Source organism: Crotalus tigris, unplaced genomic scaffold (genome assembly GCF_016545835.1).
Source record: "Crotalus tigris isolate CLP2741 ecotype Arizona unplaced genomic scaffold, ASM1654583v1 scf7180000017690.20705106771:4171800, whole genome shotgun sequence".
Classification (NCBI taxonomy): domain Eukaryota; kingdom Metazoa; phylum Chordata; class Lepidosauria; order Squamata; family Viperidae; genus Crotalus; species Crotalus tigris.
The window spans coordinates 2,568,654-2,582,666 of record NW_024096569.1 but is presented as its reverse complement, the minus strand read 5'-3'; the positions used below and the strand labels follow the sequence as shown (position 1 = coordinate 2,582,666).

Here is a 14,013-nt window from a genome sequence, read left to right as displayed (position 1 = left end):
ATATGCTTTCCATAAATCCATTTATCTTGATCTCTCTGAACATCTGCTCTACGTTTCTTGGCCTGCTGGGTTTCAAAAACAGAATTTAGGAGTTTTTGAAGTACTAGGTCTTTCTTTCAAAAATGGGGAAGTAGAATAATTCTCTTGGTGGCCTTCAGTTTCACAAATCATGTATTGGCCAAGAAATTGAAGAGCCTTGAAGCCCACACAAACAGAAAGAAATATTTCGAAAACTAAGTATCTTAAAAGCCGTTGAAGGTTCCTCTAATCAAGTACTGGATGCAAAGTTTTAGGGGATGGGCCCTGTAGGTTTCTCAGGAGCATCTCAGAATCGGTCACGTCTGATGCGGAAGGACAGTCCTTCTTTTCCTTGATGGGCTGGCAATCTTTCTAGGCCGTAACAGATGGGTCAAGGTTATTTATTTCTAAAAATGCTGTGAAATTATGGAGAAATCCCAGGTTCTCGATGGGTTCCTTGCCTGCAGGCAGACTGAGCAATGTCTTCTCATTCCCTCACTTTCCCCAGGCCTCTGAGGTCACCTACAGCTGCCTCCGGGACGCCTTCGCTCCGTCTCCTCCTGGACCAACAAGGAAGAACCGTCCTACACAACGGGAAGAAGAGGGGATATTGTATAGTGACATCGTGTTTCAACCGAAAGGAAGGCAGAAAAATCACCCCTGATTGCAGCAAAATGTGTTTTTGTTGGTCAAGTCTCTTAAATCCTGGGTGGTATAAACAGAGGCATAGAATCAAGATCACGAGAAGTCCTATTACCGCTTTGTAAAGCCCTAGTAAGACCACACCTAGAATACTGCAGCCAATTCTGCTACAAAAAAGAGGTTGAGGGTGACCTTTGACTGTTTTCCACACTTACGACCATTGGGTTTACCCCACTTTGGAAAAGTAAAAAAATGAAGGTTTGTTGTTAATACTTCATTCTACGGCAATAGAGGAAATTGGAAGTCAATGCCTCTTTTTTTCTTTTTTCCCTTCTCCCCCTTACTTTTCTCTTCCTTGTCCTTCCCCACCGTGTTGTCCTCATTGTTTTTGTATTTTTGTATTTTACTTTATAATCTAATAAAATGTTACAAATTGAAAAAACAATTAGGATAATCGTTCCGTCATTGTAGACACAAGCCACGATTTTCAGAAGTGTTTTAGGGGAACTGCAATGTATCAGAACTATTTTTTTTTCCCAATTAACGGATTTTCATTTGTTTTATTCTGTCTGTCTGTGGCTCCGCTTCGGGAAATGCGTGGCTGAGGACGAGCAACGCAGCTGATCAGGTGAGACAGACAGAGAGGTGGGGTGGGGTGTCAGACCTTGCAAAAGAGCAGAAGAACATGGCTTCTTGGCTTTCACACCTCCACCTCACCGGATGGCTATTTTTATTTGATTTCATTGTTTTTATTCTATTTTTCTTCCTCTTTGGGCACAAGAGAGCTCAGGAGGACGGGGGAAGTTCTCTGCTGCAGAGAGAAAGGCTTTGGTGTGGTGAAGGAGGCCGGGGGGCCGAGCTGCGTCCTGGGCTGGGAGGGCGTGGGTGTGATGTCCTCGGTGGGGATGATGCATTCCTCCCTTGGCCGTTGAGTTGGAGGACTGACTCGAGAGAAGTTGCAGCTCTTCATCTCTCTGGGGAAGGAAGAAGAGAGCGACGGAGACCAACAACGTCTCCTTCCCAGGAATCCTGAAGATGGAGACCATCACTTGGATAACAGGTTTGGGACCTCTTTCTTCTTCCTCTCTCGCTTCTAAATTTAATTATTCTTCTTTTCCTGTGCTCAAGATCTTCTTCTTCTTCTTCTTCTTCTTCTTCTTCTTCTTCTTCTTCTTCTTCTTCTTCTTCTTCTTCTTCTTCTTCTTCTTCTTCTTCTTCTTCTTCTTCTTCTTCTTCTTCTTCTTCTTCTTCTTCTTCTTCTTCTTCTTCTTCTTCTTCCTTCTTCTTCTTCTTCTTCTTCTTCTTCTTCTTCTTCTTCTTCTTCTTCTTCTTCTTCTTCTTCTTCTTCTTCTTCTTCTTCTTCTTCTATCTCAAAATTCACCAGTTCCTTCTTCCTTCAGAGTTATTGTTTGGATCAATGTCCTCCTAGCTACCAGTCACAAAATGTCACGTAGGAAAGTATTGTGAAGTGTCAGCCCTTTTGCAACAAGGAAATTTATCATGATGACAAATTTCTGTCACTTTCTGTTACAGTGATGTTCATGAGGTATGCATTTGGTCGTGTCTGGCTCTGTGTGATTCTGTTGGCCAGGTCTCTCCACCTCTTCCAATCTTGCACTGCTTCCTTGAGTTGTTCTGTGTTCTGGCTGGTCAGCTTTGATGGTGCCCAGCCATTGTTTCTTTGGGGGGCTGGTCTCCTTTTACCACTAACAGCCTCCTGTTATATCAAGCTGAATTCTATCTATAAAGGAGAATATTTGCAGCTGAGGATGGAAACGAGGGATCCTGGCTGCTCTCTGAGCTTGGTGGTTTTCTTGCAGGCGTTTCATAACCGAAACAAGGTAACATCATTGGCGCTAGTCCTGATGCAGTGATGATGTTACCTAGTTTGGGTCATGAAACTGAAGCACAAATGGTTCCTGTAGTCTGTAATATTTTCTGAAAATGCATTCATCCTCTCGTACCATTCTTGAAGGAGAAGCAAAACGTCTTCAAAGAAAAACAAGAGAGTCCAGTTGCCTCCTGAAAAAAAAAGCATATTTGGCTCAAAGAGACCGATTTAATTTACATGAATTTAATCTATGGGTCATCAAGATATTTTTTTATCTCTGTCCTGAAGTCAGGATATTTCTTTTAAAAATGGTCCCGTTTATATGAAATGTAAAATCAATCTTCTTTTCCCTCAAAATATACCGGTTTTTAGTCCCGTATTCAAGGTCTCACAGCGTAAGGCCTTCCTCCTCAGTCCTCCATTTTGTTTTTCTTACTTTTCTTCAGCTTGTCTCATCTACATTCTGGGAAGCCCCATTACGGAAATGGAAACTGCCAGTTTTGCACAGAGATAATAATAATAATAATAATAGTAATAATAATAATAAGGTTTTGAGGTGTTTCTTTTTGTATGTGTGTTTGTGTGTTCTGTTTAAGCCACTTTCGTTTCTTTTCTCTTTTAGTTCTTTTGTGGGTGAACCTGGGAGCAGGTAAGACTGATACTTATGGAGAGTTTCTCTGTGGCCAAACAAAGATGGACTGTGAAGGAGAGAGAGTAGGAGAAGTAGGAGAAGGAAGGGCAGAATCTGGAGGGGGAGTTAAAAAGGTTATCAGCCTAGAAACCCTACATAGCCACAAGCAAACTCAGCCCAATCTCCCTTGAGTGCTATTGACCCTTATCCAACCCTTATCTAGCTGACAAGATTCCTATGCACAATCTTTTAGCAATAAATGAACTGAATTGGACGTTCACCTGTGGACTAGTCTTTTGCACCTGACACAATATACTATAATGTCCAAAGAAAAAAATAAATGCAAAAGGGAACCTTATCCCCTCATTTTCTTATTTTCTTTTTGCTTTGATGTGGGCAAAGTCCCATTGCCAGAGAGACAGTCTGGCCTAGTGGTTAAGGTATCAGGCTGGAAAGTGGGAGACAATGAGTTCTAGTCCATGAAAACTGGCTGAGTGACTTTGAGCCAATCAAATGGAGAGGTGTCTACAACAGAGGTCCCCAACCTGTGAGCTGAAGCACACTACTGGTCCGTAGCCTGCTGGCCACCCGGCTGTGAGGATAGCTGGCCGGTGTTTGCACATGTGCAAGCACACTCCCCCACACACTGGTGCTAGCAGTCACACGGGCACTGGTGGCCCCATTTGCACATGTGCGTGGGTGTTAGCGCCGCCGCACAGCTGCTAGTAGCCCCATTTGCACATTTGTGCAGGCACTAGCAGCCCTTTTTGCACATCACTCACAAATTTCTTTGCTCCACCCTTTCCCTCTGGTCCACCAACTCGGAAAGGGTGGGGACCTGTGGTCTACAAAGCAAAGAGAGCAGAAAGGAAGACAGTCTTAAAAGATCAGGGAGGGATGAAATCTCAGATGGACCGTCATCCAAGCCATGAAGGGTAGGAGAATCTTTCATTTGCAGCGTCGGTCCCTTTTTGTCCAACTCCTGTCCTTATAAGAGGAAGCAGTGGGTCAAGGATTCTCAGAGTAGATTATGGATGGGAGCCATTCTGGGAATGAGGGTAGATGTTCTAATCTAGAGATTTGGTTCCAGGAGGAGATCAGAAGGAAAGTCTCAATGTCTTCTCTTTCTTTCCTCAGGTTCACAGACAGATTCATCTCGATCAGCCCCCAGGCTGTCCTCGTCTCTTCCATACAGCTTTATTATTAAAGGAGAAGAGATTCCCTTGAATTGCTCCCTCCCCGAGGGAGTCGCGTCACGGAATCCTGAGGGATCCCATAAGTACTTATTTGAGTGTAAAGATCAATCTGGCAAATTAGTTGGATTTCAACATCTCCCTAACAATACCTTCAATGTCAGGACTGAAAATCTTACCCCTTACCAAATAAAGATTATATGTAAATGCAAGATCAAGCAATAATTTGGGAAATGGTCTTCTTCTCCTGAAAGTAACCAGCTGGTCTTCTCAGTTGTTGGTAAGATGGATCCTTGTTGCCCATAAATATTCACATCAAAGGCACTTCTAATACTCAACCTATGAAAACGCACAATAAAGCTTTCAAAAATTAATCCAGTGAACCGAACAAGCAGAGCCACCATTATACAAATAACGCCTCCCCTAAGAAAATGGTCAGGAGGACTTTCCTTCAAGGGAAAAAATATCTATCAAATGGAATATTTTGGTTGTGACGACTCCCCTGCTTTAATGGAGACATTAATATGTTCTTTATGAACCTTTCTTGCAGGTGAACTTCCTTCCCCGCTGCTGAAAGTGGATCCGTTGTCCTTGAAGGTGAAGGAAGGTGACCCTGTGGTCTTCCTCTGCTCAGTGAAAAGAGGCAACGCAGAGAAGATCTTCCATTTCTACAAGGATGGAATGGAGATCACCCCCAGGGAAGAAGGTCTTCTGGAACCCTCCAGTGAACCCACATATCGTGTTCAAAATGCCTCTTTGAAAATCTTACATGCGTACATCAATCACAGAGGGGAATTTGCTTGCAGTTATGAAGAACGAAGAAGCAACCGATGGCTCATGTCTTCTTGGAGCCGGGGGATAAACATGACAGGTGAGCCAGTTAGGGGAATGATGGATGTGGTTAAATCGTGAGACCACCAGGATAGGCTAGACGAGGAAGGACAAAGAAAGACCTGGAGAAAGGCAATTGGCTTTTGTGGGATTGTTAAATAGCTCCACAGGGAAGTCCATGAAAAATCGGGAACCGAGCTTGATAAAAAAAAAAACGGTGTGTGTGTGTGTTTCATCTGTCGATTCAACAGAATCTAAACTTTGAAGAACAGGGCAGGTTAAGATGTTCTGCAAGAAATACTAAGTCATCCTTCTTGTTTGTTACTCAAACCAGTTTGGGCCCAATATTCAGATCCTCTTTGGAGATATTCCTGGATGGCGATGCTTCTTGTAATCCCGCTGGTTCCCTTTGCCTTTTATTGCTGGAAAAAAAAGAGCAGTAAGTGACATGATTGAGGTTCAAGGGATCCTTACCTGGAGTCAGAGGTTGTTCCTTGTGGTTGCAACCGTTGAATGAGAGATCCTACGGGAAGCAGGAAAGGAGAGCCAGGCCTGGAGGTGAGAGGGAGAAGAACGCAATACACGAGGGTGATAGAAAGAAGCAATTTCATCTTCCTTTTTACTTTCATTCCTGCCTTGGAAGTGTCACCATCCCAGGAACACTCTCAGCTTCCAAAAAAGAAGGAGGAAGGAAATGATCTTGCAGTGATGGAGCCTCAAGCAGCAACAGCAGCGACACTCACACCTGTCAAGGTAGCTGGTGGGATTCATGGGTGACCTTAATCAGTGTCTGCAGGGAAGGTCTGTTTACATTGTGGAGGGAAACCCAGTTTTATCCCCACTATTGATGGTGTCCTCTGGAGTCACTCAACTGTCATGATTAAACAGGAACAAAGCAGATAGGATTTAGAGCTTCTGAAGTTTAGTTCTTCCAGGCAGAATATACTTCCCATAAATCCATTTGTCTTGATCTTTCTGAACATCTGCTCTACGTTTCCTGGCCTGCTGGGTTTCAAAAACAGAATTTAGGAGTTTTTGAAGTACTAGATCTTTCCTTTAAAAATAGGGAAGTAGAATAATTCTTTTCATGGCCTCCAGTTTCACAAATCATGTGTTGGCCAAGAAATTGTAGGGCCTTGAAGTCCACACAAACAAAAAGAAATATTTCGAAAAGTAAGTATCTTAAAAGCCATTGAAGATTCCTCTAATAACGTACTGGATGCAAAGTTTTAGGGGATCGGCCCTGTAGGTTTCTCAAGAGCATCTCAGAATCGGTCACGTCTGATGCGGAAGGACAGTCCTTCTTTTGCTTGATGGGCTGGCAATCTTTCTACGCCGTAACAGACGGGTCAAGGTTATTTATTTCTAAAAATGCTGTGAAATGATGGAGAACTCCCATGTTCTCAATGGGTTCCTCGCCTGCAGGCAGACTGAGCAATGTCTTCTCATTTCCTCACTTTCCCCAGGCCTCTGAGGTCACCTACAGCTGCCTCCGGGACTCCTTCATTCCGTCTCCTCCTCGACCAACAAGGAAGAACTGTCCTACACAACAGGAAGAAGAGGGGATATTGTATAGTGACATTGTATTTCAACCCAAAGGAAGGCAGAAAAATCACCCCTGATTGCAGCAAAATGTGTCTTTGTTGGTAAAGTCTCTTAAATCCTGGGTGGTATAAACAGAGGCATAGAATCAAGATCACGAGAAGTCCTATTACCGCTTTGTAAAGCCCTAGTAAGACCACACCTAGAATACTGCAGCCAATTCTGGTCACCATACCCAAAAAAGAGGTTGAGGGTGACCTATGACTGTTTTCCACACTTACGACTGTTGGGTATACCCCACTTTGGAAAAGTAAAAAAATGAAAGTTCGTTGTTAATGCTTCATTCTACGGCAATAGAGGAAATTGGAAGTCAATGCCTCTTTTTTTCTTTTTCCCTTCTCCCCCTTACTTTTCCCTTCCTTGTCCCTCTCTACCATGTCCTGCTCTTTGTTTTTGTATTTTTGTATTTTATTTTATAATCTAATAAAATGTTACAAATTGAAAAAACAATTAGAATAATAGTTCTGGCATTTTAGACACAAGCCATGATTTTGAGAAGTGTTTTTGGGGAACTACTATGTATCAGAACTAAATTTTTTTCTAATTAACGGATTTTCATTTGCTTTATTCTGTCTGTCTGTGGCTCCACTACGGGAAATGCGTGGCTGAAGACGAGCAACGCAGCTGATCAGGTCAGACACCCAGAGAGGAGGGGTGGGGTGTCAGACCTTGCAAAAGAGCAGAACAACATGGCTTCTTGGCTTTCACACCTCCACCTCACCGGATGGCTATTTTTATTTGATTTCATTGGTTTTATTCTATTTTTCATTCTCTTTGGGCACAAGAGAGCTCAGGAGGACGGGGGAAGTTCTCTGCTGCAGAGAGAAAGGCTTTGGTGTGGTGAAGGAGGCCGGGGGGCCGAGCTGCGTCCTGGGCTGGGAGGGCGTGGGTGTGATGTCCTCGGTGGGGATGACGCAGTTCCTCTCTTGGCCGTTGAGTTGGAGGACTGCCTCGAGAGAAGTTGCAGCTCTTTATCTCTCTGGGGAAGGAAGAAGAGAGCGACGGAGCTCAACAACACCTCCTTCCCAGGAATCCTGAAGATGGAGACCATCACTTGGATAACAGGTTTGGGACCTCCTTCTTCTTCCTCCCTCGCTTCTAAATCTAATGATTCTTCTTTCCCTGTGCCCAAGATGATCTTCTTCTTCTTCTTCTTCTTCTTCTTCTTCTTCTTCTTCTTCTTCTTCTTCTTCTTCTTCTTCTTCTTCTTCTTCTTCTTCTTCTTCTTCTTCTTCTTCTTCTTCTTCTTCTTCTTCTTCTTCTTCTTCTTCTTCTTCTTCCTCTTCCTCTTCTTCTTCCTCTTCTCTTTCTCCTTCTTTTTTTTCTTCTTCTTCTTCCATCTCAAAAATTCAGCACTTCCTTCTTCCTTCAGAGTTATTCTTTGGATCAATCTCCTCCTACGTAGAAGTCACAAAATATCACATAGGAAAGTATTGTGAAGTGCAGCCCTTTTGCAAGCAAGGAAATTTATCTTGACAACAAACTTCTGTTGCTTTCTGTTACAGTGATGTTCAAGATGTATATGCATATGGTTGTGTCTGACTCTGTGTGATTCTGTTGGCCAGGTCTCTCCACCTCTTTCCTTCTTGCACTGCTTCCTTTAGTTGTTCTGTGCTCTGGCTGGTCAGCTTTGATGGTGGCCAGCCATTGTGTCTTTTGGGGGCTGGTTTCCTTTCACCACTAACAGCCCCCTGTTATATCAAGCTGAATTCTACCTATAAAGGAGAATATTTGCAGCTCAGGATGGAAACGAGGGATCCTGGCTGCTCTCTGAGCTTGGTGGTTTTCTTGCAGGCATTTCATTACCAAAAGCAGGTAACATCATTGGCGCTAGTCCTGATGCAGTGATGATGTTACCTCGTTTGGGTCATGAAACTGAAGCACAAATGGTTCCTGTCGTCTGCAATATTTTCTGGAAATCCCTTCATCCTCTCGCACCATTCTTGGAGGAGAAGCAAAACGTCTTCAAAGAAAAACAAGAGAGTCTAGTTGCCTCCTGGAAAAAAAAGCACCTTTGGCTCAAAGTGACTGCTTTAATTCATGTGAATTTAATCTATGTGTCATCAAGATATTTTTTTATCTCCATCCTGAAGTCAGGATGTTTCTTTTAAAAAGGGTCCCGTTTATATGAAATGTAAAATCAATCTTCTTTTCCCTCAAAATATAGCGGTTTTTAGTCCAGTATTCAAGATCTCATGGCGTGAGGTCTTCCTCTTCAGTCCTCCATTTTGCTTTTCTTGTTTTTCTTCGGCTTCTCTCATCTACATTCTAGGAAGCCCCATTACGGAAATGGAAACTGCCAGTTTTGCACAGAGATTTTGAGGTTTTGTGTGTGTGTCTGTTTGTCTGTGTTCTTTTTAAGCCACTTTCATTTCTTTTCTTTTTCAGTTCTTTGGTGGGTGAACCTGGGAGCAGGTAAGGATACTTGTGTAGTTTTTCTGTGGTCACACAAAGGTACACTGTGATTGTTCCTTCTCGTGAAGGACAGAGAGTAGGAGAAGTAGGAGAAGGAAGGGCAGAATCTGGAATGGGAGTTAAAAACTTTATCAGCGTAGAATCCCTACATAGCCACAAGCAAATTCAGCCCAATCTCCCTTGAGTGCAATTGACCCTTATCCAACCTTTATCTAGCTGACAAGATTCCTATGCACAGGCTTTTAGCAATAAATGAACTGAATTGGATCTTCACCTGTGATGTGTGGTTTTTCACCTGACACAATATACTATAATGTCCAAAGAAAAACATAAATGCACAAAGGAGCCTCATCCCCTTCTCTACTAGTGGATAGTGGTTAAGGTATCAGGCTGGAAAGTGGGAGACAATGAGTTCTAATCCTGTTTTAGCCATGAAAACTGGCTGGGTGACTTTGAGCCACTCAAATGGAGAGGTGTCTACAACAGGCGTCCCCAACCTATTTGTTGCATCCCAGTACTGGTCCGTTCCCTTCTGGCCACAAGGCCCTGAGGATAGCTGGCCAGTGTGTCCATATTTGCATGCACACTCCCTCCCCCCACTTGTGCTAGCAGTCGCAGGGGCACTGGGGGCTCCATTTGCACATGTGCACTGGTATTAGTGCCGCTGCACAGCTCCTAGTAGCCCCATTTGCACATGTGTGCAGACAGTGGCAGCGTCTTTTGCGCATGTACGTGTAGAAACACACAAATTTCCTTCCTCCTTCCTTTCCTTCCGGGCTGCCAACCCAGAAAGAATGAGGACCTATGGTCTACAAAGCAAAGCGAGCATAAAGGAAGACAGTCCTGAAAGATCAGGGAGGGATGAAATCTCGGATGGATCTTCATCCAAGCCATGAAGGGTAGGAGAACCTTTCATTTGCAGCGTTGGTCCCTTTTTGTCCAAGTCCTGTCCTTGCAAGAGGAAGCAGTGGGTCAAGGATTCTCAGAGTAGATTATGGATGGGAGCCATTCTGGGAATCAGGGTGGATGTTCTAGTCTAGAGATTTCGTTCCAGGAGGAGCTCAGAAGGAAAGTCTCAATGTCTTCTCTTTTTTTCCTCAGGTTCACAGACAGATTCATCTCGATCAGCCCCCAGGCTGTCCTCGTCTCTTCCATACAGCTTTATTATTAAAGGAGAAGAGATTCCTTTGAATTGCTCCCTCTCTGAGGGAGTCACGTCACGAAGTCCTGAGGGATCCCATAAGTTCTTATTCAACTGTACAGATCAATCCGGCAATTTAGTTGATTTTCAACATATCCCTAACAATACCATCAGTGTCAGGACTGAAAATCTGAACTCTGACCAAATAAAGATTATATGTAATTGCAAGATCAGGCAATCAGCTGGGGGATGGTCGTCTTCTCCTAAAAGTAATCAGTTGGTCTTCTCAGTTGTTGGTAAGATGGATTCTCATTGCCCGGAAATATTCACATCAAAGGCAGTTCTAATACTCAACCTATGGAAATGCACAATAAACCTTTCAAAAAATCAATCCAGTGAACCAAACAAGCAGACCCACCATTAAATAAATAACGCCTCTTCTAAGAAAATGGTCAGGAGGACTTTCCTTCAATGGGAAAAATATCTCCCAAATGGAATATTTTGGTTGTGACGACTCCCCTGCTTTAATGGAGACATTAATATGTTCCTTGTGAACCTTTCTTGCAGGTGAACTTCCTTCTCCGCTGCTGAAGGTGGAACCGTTGTCCCAGAAGGTGAAGAAAGGTGACCCTTTGGTCTTCCTCTGCTCAGTGGAAGGAGGCAACGCAGAGAAGATCTTCTATTTCTACAAGGATGGGATGGAGATCAACCCCAGGGAAGAAGGTCTTCTGGAACACTCCAGTGAACCCACAGATCGTGTTCAAAGGGCCTCTTTGAGGATCCTACATGCGTCCATCAATCACAGAGGGGAATTTACTTGCCGTTATGAAGAAAGGAGAAGCAACCGATGGCTCATGTCTTCTTGGAGCCAGGGTTTAAACATCACAGGTGAGCCAGATAGGGGAATGTTGGATGTGGTTAAATCTTGAGACCACCATGATAGGCTAGACGAGGAAGGACGAAGAAAGACCTGGAGAAAGGCAAATGGCTTTTGCGGAATTTTTAACTAGCTCCACAGCGAAGTCCATGAAAAATTGGGAACCGAGCTTGATAAAAAGGGGGGGTGTTTCATTTGTCGATTTAACAGAATCTAAACTTTGAAGAATAGGGCAGGTGAAGATGTTCTGCAAGAAATACTAAGTCATCCTTCTTCTTTGTTATTCAAATCAGTTTGGGCCCAAGATTCAGATCCTATTTGGAGATATTCCTGGATGGCGATGCTTCTTGTAATCCTACTGGTTCCTTTTGCCTTTTATTGCTGGAAAAAAAAGAGCAGTAAGTGACATGATTGGAGTTCAAGGGATCCTTATCTGGAGTCAGATGTTGCTCCTTGTGGTTGCAACCGTTGAATGAGAGATCCTACAAGGGGCAGGAAAGGAGAGCCAGGCCTGGAGGTGAGAGGGAGGAGAACGCAATATACAAGGGTGATAGAAAGAAGCAATTTCATCTTCCTTTTTATTTTCATTCCTGCCTTGGAAGCACCACCATCCCAGGAACACTCTCAGCTTCCAAAAAAGAAGGAGGAAGGAAATGATCTTGCAGTGATGGAGCCTCAAGCAGCAACAGCAGCTACACTCACTCCTGTCAAGGTAGCTGGTGGGATTCATGGGTGACCTTAATCAGTGCCTGCAGGGAAAGTATGTTTACATTGGGGAGGGAAACCCAGTTTTATCCCCACTATTGATGGTGTCTTCTGGAGTCACCCAACTGTCATGATGAAACAGGAAGGAAGCAGATGGGATTTAGAACTTCTGAAGTTTAATTCTTCCCTTCAGGCAGAATATAATTTCCATGAATCCATTTGTCTTGATCTCTCTGAACATCTGCTCTACGTTACTTGGCCTGCTGGGTTTCAAAAACAGAATTTAGGAGTTTTTGAAGAACTAGGTCTTTCCTTTCAAAATGGGAAAGTAGAATAATTCTTTTCATGACCTCCAGTTTCACAAATCACGTGTTGGCCAAGAAATTGAAGGACCTTGAAGCTCACACAAACAGAAAGAAATATTTCGAAAACTAAGTTTCTTAAAAGCCATTGAAGATTCCTCTAATCAAGTACTGGATGCAAAGTTTTAGGGGATTTGCCCTGTAGGTTTCTCAGGAGCATCTCAGAATCGGTCATGTCTGATGCGGAAGGACAGTCCTTCTTTTCCTTGATGGGCTGGCAATCTTTCTAGGCTGTAACAGATGGGTCAAGGTTATTTATTTCTAAAAATGCTGCGAAATGATGGAGAACTTCCAGGTTCTCAATGGGTTCCTCACCTGCAGGTAGACTGAGCAATGTCTTCTCATTCTCTCACTTTCCCCAGGCCTCTGAGGTCACCTACAGCTGCCTCCGGGACTCCTTCGCTCCGTCTCCTCCTGGACTAACAAGGAAGAACCGTCCTACACAACCGGAAGAAGAGGGGATATTGTATAGTGACATTGTGTTTCAACACAAAGGAAGGCAGAAAAATCACCCCCTGATTGCAGCAAAATGTGTTTTTGTTGGTCAAGTCTCTTAAATCCTGGGTGGTATAAACAGAGGCATAGAATCAAGATCACGAGAAGTCCTATTACCTCTTTGTAAAGCCCTAGTAAGACCACACGTAGAATACTGCAGCCAATTCTGGTCACCATACCCAAAAAAGAGGTTGAGGGTGACCTATGACTGTTTTCCACACTTACAACCATTGGGTTTACCCCACTTTGGAAAAGTAAAAAAATGAAGGTTTGTTGTTAATGCTTCATTCTACAGCAATAGAGGAAATCGAAAGTCAATGCCTCTTTTTTTCTTTTTTCCCTTTTCCCCCGTAATTTTCTATTCCTTGTCCCTCCCCACCATGTCCTGCTCTTTGTTTTTGTATTTTTGTATTTTACTTTATAATCTAATAAAATGTTACAAATTGAAAAAACAACTAGGATAATCGTTCTGGCATTTTAGACACAAGCCAAGATTTTCAGAAATGTTTTAGGGGAACTGCTACGTATCAGAACTAATTTTTTTCTAATTAACTGGTTATCATTTGCTTTATTCTGTCTGCCTGTGGCTCCGCTACGGGAAATGCGTGGCTGAGGACGAGCAACGCAGCTGATCAGGTCAGACACACAGAGAGGAGGGGTGGGGTGTCAGACCTTGCAAAAGAGCGGAACAACATGGCTTCTTGGCTTTCACACCTCCACCTCACCGGATGGCTATTTTTATTTGATTTCATTGGTTTTCTTCTATTTTTCATTCTCTTTGGGCACAAGAGAGCTCAGGAGGACGAGGGAAGTTCTCTGCTGCAGAGAGAAAGGCTTTGGTGTGGTGAAGGAGGCCGGGGGGCCGATCTGCATCCAGGGCTGGGAGGGCGTGGGTGTGATGTCCTCGGTGGGGATGACGCAGTTCCTCCCTTGGCCGTTGAGTTGGAGGACTGCCTCGAGAGAAGTTGCAGCTCTTCATCTCTCTGGGGAAGGAAGAAGAGAGCGACGGAGACCAACAACATCTCCTTCTCAGGAATCCTGAAGATGGAGACCATCACTTGGATAACAGGTTTGGGACCTCCTTCTTCTTCCTCCCTCGCTTCTAAATCTAATTATTCTTCTTTCCCTGTTCCCAAGATGACGCTACACCTGCATCCTTTCCTCCTCCTCCTCCTCCTCCTCCTCCTCCTCCTCCTCCTCCTCCTCCTCCTCCTCCTCCTCCTCCTCCTCCTCCTCCTTCTTCTACCATCTCAAAAATTCAGCACTTCCT

The 14,013-nt window shown here is 43.8% G+C and overlaps 1 protein-coding gene across 1 annotated transcript; it reads left to right on the top strand.

Annotated features, from left to right (window-relative positions):
* Window positions 1-4,050: 4,050 nt before the first annotated feature.
* LOC120305646 lies at window positions 4,051-12,901 on the top strand. The gene is made up of 6 exons (XM_039337823.1): window positions 4,051-4,057; window positions 4,866-5,039; window positions 9,137-9,163; window positions 10,265-10,600; window positions 10,872-11,192; window positions 12,611-12,901. The coding sequence occupies exons 1-6, from the start codon at window positions 4,051-4,053 to the stop codon at window positions 12,616-12,618; spliced, it is 873 nt and encodes a 290-aa protein (XP_039193757.1). The 3' UTR covers window positions 12,619-12,901.
* Window positions 12,902-14,013: the final 1,112 nt, after the last annotated feature.